This window comes from Erythranthe guttata, chromosome 7 (genome assembly GCF_056151865.1).
Source record: "Erythranthe guttata isolate IM_541 chromosome 7, IM_541, whole genome shotgun sequence".
Taxonomy (NCBI): domain Eukaryota; kingdom Viridiplantae; phylum Streptophyta; class Magnoliopsida; order Lamiales; family Phrymaceae; genus Erythranthe; species Erythranthe guttata.
In genome coordinates, this window is record NC_142539.1 from 2353869 (window position 1) to 2370969 (window position 17101).

At 34.5% G+C, this 17101-nt stretch overlaps 4 protein-coding genes across 7 annotated transcripts in view; all 4 read right to left on the bottom strand.

Annotated features, from left to right (window-relative positions):
* Window positions 1–17101, bottom strand: part of TZP (zinc knuckle (CCHC-type) family protein) — a 71899-nt gene that overhangs the window by 30954 nt on the left and 23844 nt on the right. The window lies entirely within an intron of this gene.
* Window positions 4524–17101, bottom strand: part of SYP111 (syntaxin of plants 111) — a 75140-nt gene continuing 62562 nt past the window's right edge. Inside the window, exons 2-3 of the mRNA XM_012987220.2 lie at window positions 5607–6246; window positions 4524–4965 (exon numbers count right to left, since the gene is read on the bottom strand). Of these exons, the coding sequence (XP_012842674.1) occupies window positions 4636–4965; window positions 5607–6212 (936 nt within the window). The 5' untranslated portion in view covers window positions 6213–6246 and the 3' untranslated portion in view covers window positions 4524–4635. The remainder of the gene's footprint in view (window positions 4966–5606; window positions 6247–17101) is intronic.
* Window positions 7364–9437, bottom strand: LOC105962915 (PPR containing-like protein). 2 transcript variants are annotated; one of them, XM_012987260.2, is made up of 2 exons: window positions 8789–9437; window positions 7364–8428 (listed from the first exon to the last, which is right to left on the bottom strand). In XM_012987260.2, the coding sequence occupies exon 2, from the start codon at window positions 8403–8405 to the stop codon at window positions 7584–7586; it is 822 nt and encodes a 273-aa protein (XP_012842714.2). In that variant the 5' UTR covers window positions 8406–8428; window positions 8789–9437; the 3' UTR covers window positions 7364–7583. The 2 variants fall into 2 exon arrangements, with proteins under 2 accessions (XP_012842714.2, XP_088676797.1); XM_088820671.1 differs by having other exon boundaries at window positions 8763–8949.
* On the bottom strand, window positions 9826–15165 carry LOC105962883 (CwfJ-like family protein). 3 transcript variants are annotated; one of them, XM_088820672.1, is made up of 11 exons: window positions 14859–15165; window positions 14591–14666; window positions 13423–13807; window positions 13205–13338; window positions 12771–12974; window positions 12290–12454; window positions 11632–12027; window positions 11318–11397; window positions 10847–11207; window positions 10404–10616; window positions 9826–10318 (listed from the first exon to the last, which is right to left on the bottom strand). In XM_088820672.1, exons 2-11 carry the CDS (start codon window positions 14633–14635, stop codon window positions 9992–9994), a joined length of 2310 nt encoding a protein of 769 aa, XP_088676798.1. In that variant the 5' UTR covers window positions 14636–14666; window positions 14859–15165; the 3' UTR covers window positions 9826–9991. The 3 variants fall into 3 exon arrangements, with proteins under 3 accessions (XP_088676798.1, XP_012842672.2, XP_088676799.1); XM_012987218.2 differs by having other exon boundaries at window positions 12771–12977; window positions 14859–15126; XM_088820673.1 differs by having other exon boundaries at window positions 12771–12977; window positions 14591–14640; window positions 14859–15003.

The following is a 17101-nucleotide window of genomic DNA, read 5'->3' on the forward strand; positions in this document are numbered from 1 at the left end:
GAACATCTAATAAAAAATAAAATTAACAATTAAGTATGAAAGATAAAGGAAATTGGTAAGTATTAAACGAAAAACCATACAAAATATATATATAGGGTATAAACAATCGAAAATTACGGTATAAACTAATCGAATATTAACTAAAATAATGAAAGAATGGAATTAGAGTATACAACCTTTTTTCTTACCGTGTGCTTTGTTATATGAATGAGAAATAATAGATGTGGAGTGAGGTATTTATACTTACTTTTCTATCAAAAAAAAAAGAGGTATTTATACTTATGTTTTACGTAATAAAAGGTAAATAGTAAGGAAATCAATTATATGCATTAAATTGATACAATTAAAATTATTTCATTTTAGAATGTAATAATAATAATTGAATATATTATGGATTGAGAAATATATTGTTACTAAAATAGTGTGATGTTTACAAATTAACCATAGTTAAAGAAATGTCATTTAATGATTATCATAATATATATATATATATATATATATATATATATATATATATATATATATATATATATAATTACGGAATATGTCATTTATTATAATATATAATTACATATATATTACGGATTTTAATTGGTATTAGATGACAAAATTAATGATTACCATAATAACCTATATAATATTAAGGAAATATGTAATTGTCATAAAAAATGTCATTTATGTATTATATATTTATGGAAATATATACATATATTTTTAATATATTCTTATATCTGATTATAGAAAGTTATAATTAAATGGACATTATATATGTAATATGTAGTGACACATGGAGCATGATTAGGATGCCTACATGGATGGTGACATGGATGACACATGTCGTAATTCTAGGCTATGAGGGTTTCAATTTATATATTATATAGATTGAATTCGAGCTCAATGCATGTTCATATGTATTATTTCAAGTTTGGTTCCTTCTCTATCGCATTGGCGGCATCGTGGCGGTCTTGTATCTCCACCGCCGTCTCTATCGCTTCCCCTCCCATGCACCTATTTCATTCCACCCCAAGAAAAGAAGGGGAAAAACACAAGCGTGTGATTAATAAACAACAATTTGAAGGAAAAAAACACTATTGTATATCATCATCATGATTTGATGATGAAAGAACTCATAAGAACATACTTAAGAGTTTAAATTAGAATTGAGAAGTAATATGTAAATAAATGTCACAAAGTTCTAGATATTTCTAAAAACTCTATAGAAACATTTTTCCGATCCATTGGCCTTCTAGAATGTACCTAGAACATTTTTTGACTCATTCTCAACCGTATGATTAAATCAATTACCAATATGCATTACGCGTTGAGTAATACTTAAACACGAATAATATTTCATTTGTAACTCTATAAAACAAATTTGTTAACACTTAGAGTAATAACAAAGTTCATACCTCGTTACCTAAAACCATAATAAATTTGTAAAATATGATCTTTATGATGGAAAATATGTAGCGAGGACAGTGCATAGAAGCTTTTCTTGAGTACACTCCCGCACATAATTTTCGGAAGTCTTTTTAAAAATTTCAATTTACTAGATGTTTAACTAAACACAAGATTTAACTAAACCCCATCGACCAAAGGCATCATCACAATGCCTATTTGGTCATATTTGCCATGAAATCTACAGACATAACGATGGTTTTCATGTCATTGGTTGTGGATTTGATTTTCTCTATTCTTGCAAATCCAACCCATCTTCGAGAATTTGATCACATCTAAGAAGCAGATGCGAGGGTCTGTCGAAAGCAAAAATTGCAGCCCGGATCCGACAGATACGATATAAGGAATTTTGGCAAGAATAAAACCACACAAACCATGTATGCAATTGACTTGGCGATGCAACTATTTGTGGCAAAGCGGAGAACACATTACTTCTGAAATTAGTGAATGAGTTTTTCTTTCTTTAAAGGCAGCGACTATTTGCAAGACGAAATTTACTTAGTGCAAGACCAATTTAATTTTTTTTATTAAATTCAGTATAAAAAGACTATAATAACCTTAATAAAATACAAACAAAAAAAAATATTTTATTAATTTTCTTTTGCAAGACCAATTTAAAAAAAAAAATTAATAAAACAAAAAGAAAAAAGAAATTGAATTGACAAAATCAAAACGAGGAGGGAAGATTGAAGAAAACAAAAAAAAAATCAATTGCAGCAAAAAACCGTTCGTCGCCCCGTCGCCCGCCGCCCCGTCGCCGTCGCCCCGTCGTTGTCGCCGTCGCCGTTGAAGTCCACCGACGTCGCCCGTCGCGTTGAACTCCGTTGTTGCCCCAACCCCGCCACAACAATCTCACGAAAAACAAGTAAAAATTACTTTTTGAATTAACTTTTTTTTGAGAAATAAATGTGATAAACATGATTATATTGTTAGAATAATGAATTCAAGTCGTTTTAGAACATAGTTGATGATTCTAGGGTTCGATTGTAGCACTATTGTTGAAGGAGTTGCGGTTTTACAAAAATCGACCTGTACTTGTCGTTTTTTTGGAAAATTTTCGACACACTGGCGTCGAAATATCCGCTTAATATCGACACCAGAATGTCGATAATTTCAATATAATTCGACAGTTAATGAGTGTCGAATTATTTTGACATTTTCGACACTGCAGTGTCGATATAAAGCTGATATTTCGACCTGTACATGTCGATTTTTTTGTACGTGAAATGAGGTGCGAAAAACGAGAAAAACGATCACAAAGTACAATATTTCTTACCTCTTTGTGTTCTTCGACCTTAGAATCCTTCATATTTATGTCTTGTGTATCCATAATGTCCTTCTTTTCAAGTTTTAGTAAGATTTGAGGGTTTTATGTGATAAGGGTTTTGGAGAATATGGAAGATTTTTTTGTGGAAAAAAATGTGTAAAATGAGGGTGAAGAAGAAGATGTTGGTGTTTTGTTGGGTGAGTGAGTTCCCTCTCTTTTTTCTTTTTTTTTTTATTCTTTTTTTTTGTATTTTTTTTTGGTCTTGCAATAGCAATTAACTTAATTTAAATTAATAATATCTAAATTATTATTGGGGTTATATTTGTAATTTCCAGTCTTGATCTTAGTAAATTTATTTATATTTTGGTCTTGCATGAAGTAAGGTCTTGCACTTAGTAATTTTCGTCTTGCAAATATCTGCAGCCTTCTTTAAAACATATAAGGATAGTATGATTTGACAGTGAAAGAGAAATGAACTCATAGTGAATGAGTTTTTCTTCTTTAGAAGATATTATGATTAGACAGTGAAAGAGAAATGAACTCAAATGTCTTGAAATGAACTCATAGTGAATGAGTTTTTCTTTCTTTAGAACATATAAGGATATTATGATTTGACAGTGAAAGAGAAATGAACTCAAATGTCTTTTTAAGTGGACGGATAAATAACAATCCGGCGAAAATTATATACCATGAAAATTAAAATTTACGGTGGCAAATGACAACCGGGACAAGATGTTGAAGGGAGTCTCTTTTGTTGATTTGTACGGGTAGACGTGCGAAAGATAAAAATCTCTAAAGGGTGAATTGTATTTTATCCTAAAAGTAGCGATTTTAATTGAAAATGATATGATAAACATTAATTACTCTCTTTTGTTCCATATTATTTGTCTTTTTTGAGTGTCTTTTTGTCCCAAATTATATGTCATTTTTAGAATTCCAATAAACTATTAATTGCAAATTATCAATTTTGACCATTGTCATTTTTAATTAGTTAATTGAACAATAATTAATGACAATAATATTTTAATATTTACTGTGTTATTTTTTGTATAATCTATGCATATTTATTGAGTTTCTTAGTATGCGAGTAACCACTTAAAACAACAAATAATATGGGACAAATGGAGTAATTTGAAATGAAATAATAGTGAGACTGTCTAGGGTAACGGTCTAGGGTTCGAGTCCCCCCCTCCCCTACTTCCCTTTGTAATGGACTTGAATTTACTCAAAAAAAAAAAAAAAAAAAATAGTGAGACTGTAATGCATGTGTGAATAGTTTGACCCTTTAAATTTCTCTATTTCCTTTTTTTTTTTCTTTTTTCGGCTTATTTATTTATTATCATTTAGGTTTATTGCATTTAGGACACCTATATATATACTCCAATTAATAAAAAAGAAATTCCCACATTTTTAATATTACTAAACATCCCCACATAGTTCAGTATTTTAACAAACCACCCCTGAAAACTCACTCACTATAATTGTTACCTTATGAATTCTACATCACACGTGTACATAAGAATTAAGATCCTCGTACTTAGGGACGAAAGAAAGTTGGACGAAACGAATCGGATCAGAATTAACACCTTTGGAAACATTCTAATTTTTTCGAAAGTGAAAAATTAATTTCAAACCCGTTCAAAAAAAAAATCCAAACATATCCGTTCCATTCCGGCCTCAAAATTTCGGCAAACCGTTTAGACTTTAGACGAACTATATAGTAATTAATATGATCATTACATGAACTAATTATCATATAAATGAACAAAATTAAGCACTAGAAAAGCAAAAACCACACTTGAAGAACAGCCAACTTGCATCTCACGAGAGTGAATATCAAGAAATTAAAAGCAAAGAATCAAAGAATTACACACACACACAATATTCGTCGGGGAAAAAGAAAAATTGTTCTAAGATTTACCGAAACTGGTGGCAATGGGAATAATAACAATAATAATAAGCACAAGAAGAAGTATAATCCCAATGCACAAACACCTCCTACTGCTCTTTTGATGCTCTTTAGCGACCTTGAGGCTTTTCGTTCCGTCTCCGACGTATTGGGCAGCATTCATCACATGGTGTTCGATATCATCCATTTGCTCCCCTTGAGCCTCCACCATCACCGCCATGTCCATGAATATCTGGTGGAGCTCCAATAGGCTCTTCTCTATCTCCTTGGCGGCATCGTGGCGGTCTTGTATCTCCACCACCGTCTCTATCACTTTTCCCCTCCCATGCTCCTATTTAATTCCAACACAAGTTCTTGATTAATAAACAATACATTGATAATAATAAGTATAATAAATGAATTTTAAAAAAAAAAAATAGTGTATCGTAAACATGATTTGATCAATTTGAAAATTCTCCGATTTTGGAACAATATTTTTCATTTCGAATTCCAAAAGTTCCGACTTTCAATTATTCCGGAAAACAAAAAACAAATTGGGACATAATTGGAATACATTTATTAGATTTCGATTTCCGATTCAATTTTAGTTTAAAATTTTGGAATTTCCAAATTCATTTGTAGTATATGATAATGTAGAAATTGGAACTTATCATAAACATGATTTGATTAGTGTATCATAAACATGATTTGATCAATTTGAAAATTCCCAATTTAAATTATTCCAAAAATAAAACAAATTGGAAGATAATTGGATTTCCGATCCAATTTTAGATTTAAAAATTGGAATTTCCAAATTCATTTGTATATCACAATATAGAAATTGGAACTCATCACTAATGCAGAAATTGAATTTCTTCCCCCCTCAGATGCTTCAAAATTCATAATTTCAGCAAATTATATATAATAATCACATAAATATTTTCAGACAAAAAATAAAAAATAAAAGGTTGAAGTTTGATAATTCAAATTTACCTGAATGGCTCTGGACAAGAATTCTTCACCGCCATTGCCGTCGCCACCGGAGATAATCTTCTCGATAACTTCGTCATCGGGATTCTCTCCAGTTACAGTAAAATACCTCCTCCCTACAGTTTCCTTATACTCGGACATCATCCTCTGCCGCAAACCCTGAAAATCCATCATCAGCTCCTTCAGCTTCTTCCTCAGCCCGTTCGTGACGGCGGTTCGGGTCCGGTCCACCGGAGTGCCCGATTTGCAGCCGGAGAGGCGCCTGTTGGCGGCGTTGGACCGGTCCATATCCTCCAACCGCGCCTTGATCGCACGCGCCTTTTTCAGGACGGAGAAAACGTCGCCGTTTTGGCGGGCCCGGAGTGATTTGAGGGCTTCGGGCTTGTGGAGGGTTTTGCCCTCCTCGTTTGATTCGTGGAGTCGGGCCAGGATTTCTCGGATTGAGTTCATCTCCGTCTTCACCTGCTCGGCTCCTTCGAGGAACAGGGTTAGGTTTTGGTCGGGTTTGGTTATGCCCATTTCCAGATCCGGACCCGATTCGAGATCCTTCATCGCTTCTTTCTTCAGATCCACGTAGCTCGTGAATGATTTTGTCATCAAATCGTTCATCTTTGATTTTTGCTTGTGTCTAGAGAGAGAGAAAGTGTGCTTGGAGTGTGTGTGAGAGAGAGAGAGAGTGTGTGTTTAGTGTGTGAGAGAGTGAGAGAGACGAAAATCGATTTGTTTATAAAAGGGAAGTGAGAAAAATAACGGGCATTTGTAGAGACGCAGAATTTTAATTCAGATAGCCGTTGCAATTCAACCAACGGCTAGTTTATTTCTTTTTTTTAGTAAAAGAAATGTTTTTAATTTTTAGTCAAACAGTGGTCTGTATCAGTTGAAAGTACTGAAAAATAATTTATAGTTTATATGGATTAAAAAAGGGTAAATTACAAATACCCCCTGAGGTATGGTCAAATTACAAAAACCCCCCTCTTGTTTGGATAATTACATCTACCCCCTCAACTATGATTTTTTCTTACACCTCCACCCTTATGGTGCCAAATTCAACATAATCATCTAGATTCCGTGAGATTTGCTCTAGTTTGTACTCGTTTTGTGTAAAAATACAGTTTTCGATGCACCAAAAACTGATAAATACAAGCTAAAAATCACATATTATGATCATCTTGCTTCATAATGTAGAGTTTGAATGAGATAAAACGGGTACAAAAGTGATAATATTCCATATAATCTCGAAGATTTCACTAAATTTGAGGAGTTGAGGGGGTGGTTGTAATTATCCAAACAATAGGGGTGTTTTTGTAATTTGACCATACCTCAGGGGGTATTTGTAATTTACCCATTAAAAAATAATAATAAATTAAATAAAAATCCGATATTTCTTGTTCGGATGGTTTTTTCTTATCCGGCTATTTACAATAGTTTAATTTAAAAGCAGAAATTTTAGATCGTGAATTAAATTGGTTTTAAGTGTTTATTTCAAGAAGTTTGGGGTGTTTGCAAATTTGCTGGAAAATTAACTTAAATAGGAAAAGTAGGTCCAGGTGTGCTTTAAAAATTATAGTTTAAAGTTGTTTATTTAAAGATAAGCAAAAGCAAAAGCTCATTGCAAACACTTAAAAATAGATTAGAGCAGAAAAAAGCTCATAATCTATTTGTAAAAGCTTTTGCATACACCAACTAACAAGTTTATGCCACAAATGTTGTGCATAAGAGAAAATAAAAACCACCCCTAGGCCCTACCCTAATCTTCGATCAATGTTACCAAACCATTTTGATTTTGAATTAATAACACAAACTTTGTATTATAATCTCGAGTACACTCGCTAAATACAGCGTGAATATCCATCTAGCCTGTAATAAAACGAAAAACTACTCTTGTAAGGATTCTGAAGCATAATACGGACGCACGTTATAATTCATTCAACCATCGAAATTTTATCCCCAAAAAGACAAAAAGGAGTCCGAGTCCGTTTTTCAAGAAGATATTTTCTTCGACCGCCCGATTTTCTTGAATCTGCCATTAGACGACTCGACAAACAGAGGCTTGTACTTCTCCAGCACCCGTTCCTTCTCTTCACTCAACCCCAAAACCTCGTATGCATCCGCCACTCTCTGCACAATCGATTTCTCGGGTGGCTTCCGATCGAAACCTTCCAAACCCTTGAACAGCTTCACGAGATCATCGAGCATATTATTCCGATAGTAAACCGAGATCATAAGCTTGCACAGTTTCCAAGGAACCGAATGCAAGTCAAACCCTAGTTTCTTCTTCCAAATCTCGTGTGCTTCTTCGACCCTATGGTCCATATCAAGGGCTCGGATCAATTGCCCGTACGTTCCTCTCGTGTTCCCTTGTCCTTTGCTAAGCATCCATTTGATGACCTGGATTACTTTGTGCCACTGCTGCTGTTTCTCAAGTGCGAGAAGCACGTTCTTCAAAGCACCGATTGGGAATTCTCTTTCCCATGCAACCCATGCATCGAGGGTGTTGTATATGGATTCTTTATTGTCTTGGAGGTCGATAAGTGTGGTCACGAGGAAGCTGATTTTGTCCCTTCTTGGAATGTTTTCGCCTATTTCGAGTTTAGGAAGACTTTTTATGTCTTTAATCTGGATTTGAGGTGACGGATTGGGAGTCCTAGTTGTCGGGATTTTCGTTTCATCTTGTTTGGTTTGTATGTAGATAGGAATTTTCGGCAGAGTGGAGTAAGTGGAGGAGAGAGCAAAATGGACTCTTTCTTGATTAAGCTGGTTGATCCGTCGGGCTAGTTTCGCTACATAAGCTATTCTCGACATCTCGGTGTCCGTTTTTGTGATTGCTGCAAAAAATAAAATGCTCAGTTACTGCAAAATCAAATGAAAGGAACAAACACTATTCCAAACTGTTAACTGAGGTATTTCGTCGAACACGTAGCATGCATAAGTGCAAAGTGTTTAAACTTGAAACCCCACATGAAAATGGCGTCTTTACATGAAATCAGCACCATTCAAACCAAATTCACAACTTCCGCGCAAACCCATCCTCACAAAATCAGTGGGAAACAAGTTTTCAATTGCAGGAAATGAAGTAATAGTAAAAATCGAAGGTAATGAGAAACTCAAGCAATAATCAGAAAAAGACCAGAAAATGAGCGGTGAAGCTTCTAATCTCACCTCTTTCAACGCTTCCTTGGACGTACCTTTTGTCTCGTTTCCCTCCGCCGGAAATGCAGAACAAAGCAACGCCGGCAGCGGCGGGCGATTGTACCAAGGAGTGGTGCTCTGGGTTTAACTTGGGCTGGGCTTATGATATTTATTACTGATTGGGTTTTGACAATTTTGTATGTATATGTATTTATATGCAAAATAAAGCCCATTTGTGCTTATTATATAATAGACACCCACTTGGGTAAAAAAAAAAAAAAAAAAAAAAAATCAGTCATCAGCATTCAGCCCTATCTCTGCTTTTTGCCATTTTCGTACATAACATCGGCGGCGGCGGCGGACCCTTTCAATTTGGTTATACATTGAAACGGCGGTTGAGAGAGGCGGCGGACACTTTGTCGCGGCCATCTCCACCGCCTTTCTGTGTATAACGAGATGGAATTGGATCCTTTACTCTTTACATAATAAATAATAATCTAATCACCGTGGTTTATGCAGATTTGAAGAGATTTTTTTTTTTTTTTTTTTTTTTTTTGATTAAAAGATAAGGATTAGTAGTTCACTTGCTGATGAAATTGTTTAATTAAGTAAACTTAAAAACAAAGAAGCCTAATTATAAATAAATAAAATTCTCTGAGGTATTCATTTTCTTTCTAACGGATTTTTACTCTCACGGAGTTAAACAGAATCAAATAGATTCTATGAAATATCCATTTTGTAATGACTAGAAAAAGAAAATTCTAATAAAAAGAATATTTTTTCTAAAAACTGTGAAAATTGGGGTTAATGTGATATATTTATTCAAATCCGGGGTCAATGTGTAATTTTGATGAAGTTTCAGCATAATGGATCAAATTGATCAAAATTATATTACGAGGGGTATTTTAGACAACAGACATGGGGATGAGTTTATTTACGAAACTGATTTTTGTATGGACAAATGGACATATTTGCCATTTTCTGTATGGACAAATTATTCAAATAATGAGGTTTTTTTTTCCGTAATTAAGCCTTACCTCAAGGGCTTCCTCGTAATTTGCCCAAAGAAGAAACAAAAAATGAAAAGAAACAGTTGACAAATATTCAAACTCTTGTTTTCATATTTAATAAACTTCTGTTTTATCAAATACATGACTTGATATTACCAACAGTAAACAGAATACAACTCGAAAACACCGACTCTATTATACTGGAAACTCCGTAAATAAAATCTGGATTAGTTTCAGAAAAATATTTACTCAGAGCTGCTTCGTCCAATCAAAGGGTCCCCAATCACGAGCGAAACTCGCAACAGCCGGTTTTTGTGTCTCCTCCGATTCGTTTCTCCTGCGCCTATGCATATCCTCAGCGGGCAGTTGCAGCATACCCCTAATTACGTTCAGACCAAAGCTGCTTTTAAATTCTTTCTCGTCGTCTATTACATGAACGAATCCTCTGTTCAGACCAAACTCGACGTGGAAGTAAGGGAAGTTTTTGGGGATCGAACCTCGTAGACCCTTTTCACTCGTGTCGATTAGCTTCTTTGCATTGTGCTGACTCCATTCATTTTCAGCTTCATCGATCGCCTGCAGTCGATGTATATAGAGACGTTTAGCCAATATGTATTCTGTAAAGCTCAATAATGAGAGTTAGTATTTCAGATGAACTGACCTTCTTGAAGTAAACAGGAGCCTGCTTCGCAACGTCTCGGGGCAAAGGGACGCACTCAACCATACAATGGCGCCTCTGTCGTGCCAATCCCATTACGGTCTCAAAAAACAACACGTCCTTGTCTTGCTTTGCAAACATCATTATCAAGCATTTCTTGAAGTTTCGAATTTCATCCCACACATTTTCATCCACGTTTCTCGTCGAGGACTCGTGCTGTCAAATGAAAAATACACAAATTAGATATTCACAGCCAGAAAACAAAAAATGCCCAGCATGATATAGACAGATAATTGTCGTATTATAGATATTAGCAAACCTCCCCCTATGATTCAATTTTGTTAACCAGAATAAAATATTTGCATTGACCAGAATTCATTCAATATGAACAAATAGCCTTCTCATCTGAACTAGAAAACAGAGACCGAAAAAAACTAAGAAGTCACCTGCAAGGTTAAAATGCCACAGTGGCCAGGGACAACAGCCTGTTGTTGAGGTAGTGACAAGTACGTAAAGTTGGCTATGGCAATGACGAGATGTTTGGGTCTTGCTGGATTTTCGAAACAGAATTGACAGCGGTCTTGCTGAGTCATGAAGCGGTTTGCAGAAGTTGTTATCTGAGACTTGAAATTACCATCCCCTCCTTTTTTTCGAGCCTTTCTCTTTGGACCCTCGTCGTAATCATATTCTTCATCTGCCTGAGTAGATACACTGTACTTGTGATTTTGCATTATATTTTGAGCTAGATGCATATCAGCATCATCCTCTTTCCTCTTTTGCCTCGCAGAGACATCATGCATAATAAGCCTACAAAGAACACATAATCCAACACAATCAGATAATACGCGGACTCAAACGACCGAATGGCCGAGTAAAAAGAGTCGAATTTAGGGGTGAGAAATGAGATGAAAAAGCACCTGCTTGTGGTCCCATCAACTTTTACTCTACTTGATTCATTACCAGCATTGTCTCTTTCTTTAATATTCTCAGATTCCTTCTGAATTAACAAAGGAAAAAATAGATCAGATCACAGGAAGCAAAACAGAGAAAAAGATCTTGCTAATCGTCGTCTTGATAAAACTGAGAGTAATACTAAAAGCAATACTCCAGTTTTTAAAATATCAAAAAGAAAGAAGTAAAGAGAAACATTTTTAGGACAAAGCAGGGAGTACGACCAATCTATGAAAAAACATAAGGAAAGAAAAACATTCCACTGACAATAATAACTTACCAACAGTTTTTCAGCTTCCTCGTGCTTTCCTTTCATACGAAGTTGCAACACTTTGGCAGCCAACTGATTTGCACTCATGGCTGGGTTAACTGTTCCAGAATCTTCTTTGCTTTCCCTTGATGCAAATTCAGCTGATTTAGGTTCTGCTCTAGCTTCAGACTTTGACGAATTGCTGGGATCGCCAGAATTACCCCCCTTAGGGATAAATCCGTCCATGAAGTTTCCATCATTGGAAAACTTATTTAAATTGGACATAGCAGCAGCGACGAGAGCAGAATCCTCAGTTGACAATTTCTTACTTCCCCGCTTCCCCCAAGATAAAGAATCATGAACTTTGGGCACTCTCATTTTGGGATTTCGTGGTAGTACTTCTTTATTGCTTTTTTTACCAGATTCCTGGTATAGTCAAAATACAAGGTCAGCATGAACAAGACGACCATCATGTAATCTTGCTGAATACAATCAATTTTAATGTAACTTCAGAAAGTACAAATAAACTAATTCAAGGTAAAAACCCTCAGCAAGGCCAAAAACAAAAAGATTTGTACAGGTTGTAAAAACTTGACTAGTGAGAAATTTACTGAAAGATATTTGGATGTTTATTCTGCAGGAATGTAATATTGCTTCAGATGCGGTGACATACAAGTAGAACTATTACCTTTTCAGTGCTATCATTGTCTTCATCTATATTAGTCTTGTCTTCCTTTTTCCACCCCTTTCTCCTGTTTTGTATGGCATGAAGATGGGCATGAGTGGGCGCGACATTACGAGAAGCCACAGAAGCTGCAAGTTGACCCATTGAACCCCAACGCTCTTCAACAACCTGATAAGGAACTACTGCATTAGTTAAATATAAAATAGTTGACTTAGGCCCCGTTTGGTTGGGGAGATTAGCCATGATTAACTAAATATTTGGAGTTTGTTTGACGTTTGGTATAACCAATAACTTCCCGGGTCGACCCGGAAATATTATGTAATCATGGCTTATGTTGCCTTTTAAGGAGTTTTTTTAATGGACCTTCCAAAAATACAAATGGGTTTCATTAGATTATATAATCTTATCTTGGCTAATCCTATCTTGGAAACCAAACGAGGCCTTAACAGCTAAATCACAGTGACACAGTGTCATGTATTCATACCTCCTGAAGGTTCCGTCCATCACGAGCTGCTTGCTCTTGTGCTCTTTTCAAAGCTTTCAGCCTCCAGCTGGCGCCTCCATCACCAACAACTGTATTAGATAAAGGTCGTTTGTCTCTGGCGTTCACTCCATCAGACTCTTCTGGATAACCAACCCCATTATCTTTCAGATATGGATTTAGTTCTCTCGGGTTATCCTTCTTTATCTTCTGGGCAGAAAAAACTATGGTTAGAATACCAGGAACTTTATAAACGCAAAAGTCACAAAACAAAGAGGTTATAAGAAATTATTATCAACAAGAATTTCAAAACAAAGCTACAAATCAATGAACATGATGACGATAAAGGTCACATCCTGACAAAAAATAAATAAAATAAAAAACGGATGTTTGCTTATGTGCCAGAAGAGAGATATAAGAAAAGTATGTGAGTATACTTCTTCAGCTGAAGCTTCCTCTGGTTCAATATCGTAAATCTTCTCCATATTATCCTTTGGCCGAAGCATCCATTCCATTCCCATTTCTTTCCTCACAATGTTGGATTTTTGTGATTGAGATCCTTTACTATCATCTGATTTAACAATGACATATGAGAATAAGGTAAATTTGTAAATACTAGACAAAATATAAAGAATAAATTTTATATAGTGCATACCAATCAAGTCAGTTTCCACATTGCTTGCGCGCCGTTTCTCCTTCTCTTCTGATGAATAGTCTTTTCTTTTACTTCTTTCTTTCTTCTTTGACCGACTTTTATCCAGATCTTCATCATGCCTTTTCTTTTCTCTTTTCCAACTTTTGTGTTTCTTCCGATCGCTTTCGGATTCACTCTGGCTACCACTGTTTTCTGAAAGTGATGACAAATCCTCTTCTGAATCATACCACTTATTTTTCTTTCTGGACCCAGTTTTTATTCTTTCAAGACCTTCATCGTCAGAACTACTATACTGGGATCGTTTGGTTTTCCCCCCAATCTTTTCCTTTCTATGTGCTGATTTTTTCGTCCCTCTTCTAGAATCACTGACTGTATCATCTTTTTCCTAAAAGACAGAACCAATAATGATAGTTAAAATTTCGATTGAAATCCTAAAATTCCTATACCTTGTTAAAACCTAGTAGAATCCTAATCTAAAGCAAAATCTTTCAAGATTGAAAGTAAAATCCTTACAATCTTTAAGATCTATGATTTTAACATTCAGTTTGTTAAGCCAGACTCGATTGTTTATTCTCAAAACAAGTGAAATCCCAAGTAATGCCGGAACATTTTTCAGCCTTCCACTGAAGTTTTGTCCATTCAAGAAACATGACTAATCCTAAAATTTGTGAAAAAGACCGAACCTAGCACAAACATCAAACAACATTGACCAAGGACTATCTATTAATCAACAAAAACCAATAACACATATTTTATTCACGAGTTTTATTCATGGTGAGAAATGGTTATTTTCTTCCGATCATTCTTCATTTATATCTGTATATGCTCTATACATGTATGAAACATATACCATCTGGCATGCTTTTCAAATTCAAATGATATGCAAAATCCTACTATTTTACAATTACAGTTTCACAGTATCCTCATAATTTACTTTAAAATCCCAACTTCGACTAACGTAGCATATCGAAAAGCAAAGTTTCATGTAACCAGGTAATGATTGGTGAATAGAATAAGGAAACCCTTAACTCACATAAACAAAACTGATAATCGAAACAGTACACGGTATAAGGGTATTCTAACAGAGTTTGCTACTGAAGCAGGCATACAACCTGAGCAATCATACCATACTTCAGAACATCAAATTGAAAAAAAATGCGGGACTTACTTTATCAATTTGATCCCGCGGTATGAACTTCAGTCCTGAAAGCATATTTTCTTCTTTCCCCAAATTACTGAATTTCCTAAAATTCAGTAAGCAAAAGTAGGATACGTTAGGTTAGTGATTTACAAATTACAACTCGGGTGTAGGAACTCGATAATTAAGCCCTAATCACAACGCTAATCTCACGAATTCCACACATTATCTGGAACTATAGCCCTAAGCCCTAATTAAGCTCCAATTTCTCATAACTTATGATACAGAGGGGGCTAACCTGTAATCGGAAAATCTCCGGCGACTGAGAATCGAGGAAACACCCGCCGTCTTTGGGTACCGGGTCGGGTTTGCCCGTTTGGGTCCAGCTGAGATATGGGGAGACCGGAGGGAAGGAGAAATGTGAGATGTTCGAATCTACTTGTTCGTTATTTTCCTATTTTTCAATTTGTATCAAATATATCTCTATTAAAATCATTTAATATTTTTACAGTTAGTCACTTAAAATTTAAATATAAGAACAAATTACGAGAATTCACGATAAGGTCAAATTACAAAAAAAAAAAAAAAAAAAAAAAAAAAAAAAAAAAACCTCCTTGTTTATATAATAACGAGACAGAAAATCATAAGATATCGTAGTAATTGTCTAAAATATCCATGTGTTAAAATAATTAAATGAAAGGAAGAAATCAATTTTCGGATTTTCTTACATTTGGTCCGTCGTGCACTGTAAAGTATTACACAGAACCCCTTCTAACACAAAGACGCCTAATTAATTGTAAACAAGAAAAGGTTTAAAAAAAATTCAAAAAATTAAAATTAGAATCATTTTTACAATTAGATTCCTAGGGGTATTTTGGTCATTACAAAATAGATATTCATTTGATTTCAATATTGTTAACTCTGTTAGGGTAAATTCATCATACAGAAAATTCATCATGTAATTATGCAAATAAGGAGGATCTTTTGTTTTGTAACCACCAAAAATTGACCCAATCTTTTTATAGAAGAAAAACGAATACCAGATGATTAATTATAAACACGTAATTAGTCATTGTGCATTAAATTATTAAAATTGCTCAATTGTCTAAATTGGCCAAACTTCCTAGATTGAGTAAACGGAACACATATTAAAGTACAAAAATTTGTCAAAAATTAGGTGCTCGTATTAGCTGACTATACATTCGCTAATAATTTTCGACAGATTTTCGGAAGAATAAACAAATACATTTAATAAAAAAAAACGATTATGTTTTGTAGCGATGGCTTTCAATCATACCTATCTCGTTTCGAGATCATTTGTTGCTCGAATAATCGGGCGTGGGAAAACAAATATTGAATTTACTATCATTTTACTTACCAAAAAAATAAAAAGAAAAATCGATACTTATATAATAATTTTCGATCCCGTGAATTTGCTTCAAGGGTTGTATTATTTACAAAAATATCACAAGAGTATTACAAATTAAAAAATAAAAAAAATAAAAAAATAATCAATAATAAGATATTTCGTTCATTTCTTCGGTTGAGTGGCCACCCCAAAGGAAGCGATTGACTGCGGTTGAGCTGCGACCGCGACCACCACGACGAGGCGGTGCACCACCGGCAAAGTGCATTTCGTTGATCGGGCAGGCACCGCCGCCACTTCCGGGGATGTTCGTGCAGCCCGACGGGCCGGAGGGAGGGACGGGACCCTTTTGAAGTGAATTAAGGAAAAGAGACTTGTCTTTTAATAAAGCTTCTTCACCTTGATCATGTAATAATAATAATCTGCTGCTTTTGCCTAATTGAAGACATAATAAAAAAATACTAAGTACCAAAACTAAGACAATGTTATGGTGCCTCATTTTGCAAGCAAAAAAAATATTTTGTTTGTGGAATGTTTTAAGGTAGAGTATTATGTATGTATTTATATAGTGGAGGGGATTTTTTTTTTCTTTTTTTTTTTCTTTTTTATATGTTGATAGGTTTTGAACATTGACCAAAAGAAATTCATGGGCTTTGATTATTTGAATGAGTCATAAGTTGTTTGGGTTAGAAGTTGGGAGTTTAAGTTTGAATATTATAATTATTATTTTTTGTTATTATTATTATAAATAAATAAAATTACGCTTGAAATTTATGACTGATGAACAAAGTTTTATTTACGGTGCGCGACATGGTGTTCGAACATCGTTAGAGTAAATAAAATATGTATTTTTTTTAAATCAAACTATTCAAATTCGATACGCGGACGAGAAAAAAAAAAATCAAGGTCAAGTAATAAATTAAAATTGAAAAGAATATTCATTCAAATCAATTCAAGTTCAAATAGCAGCCTCCTTAATGTGAAACTTGACTTTGGTTGTTTAACAACCCCAAATAGTTATTTATTTAAAAAAAAAAAAAAAAAAAAAAGTCATGATTTTTGTTTATGTGGGAAAATATAATAAATAAATAAAAATAAACTTATAAGTTATAAGCTGATTTGAAAAAGTCAATGAGTTGACCAAAACTAGTCTTGGACTAGTGGGATTTCTTGAC

Excerpts from the sequence above, each read along its gene's own strand:
- LOC105962883 (XM_012987218.2), bottom strand. The coding sequence starts at position 14,635 with ATGCTTTCAGGACTGAAGTTCATACCGCGGGATCAAATTGATAAA. Across the intron at positions 10,617-10,846 it reads GTGGCATTTTAACCTTGCAG|CACGAGTCCTCGACGAGAAA; the intron begins GTGACTTCTTAG and ends TTCATTTGACAG. Across the intron at positions 10,319-10,403 it reads CTCCTGTTTACTTCAAGAAG|GCGATCGATGAAGCTGAAAA; the intron begins GTCAGTTCATCT and ends CATCGACTGCAG.
- LOC105962915 (XM_012987260.2), bottom strand. The coding sequence starts at position 8,405 with ATGTCGAGAATAGCTTATGTAGCGAAACTAGCCCGACGGATCAACCAG.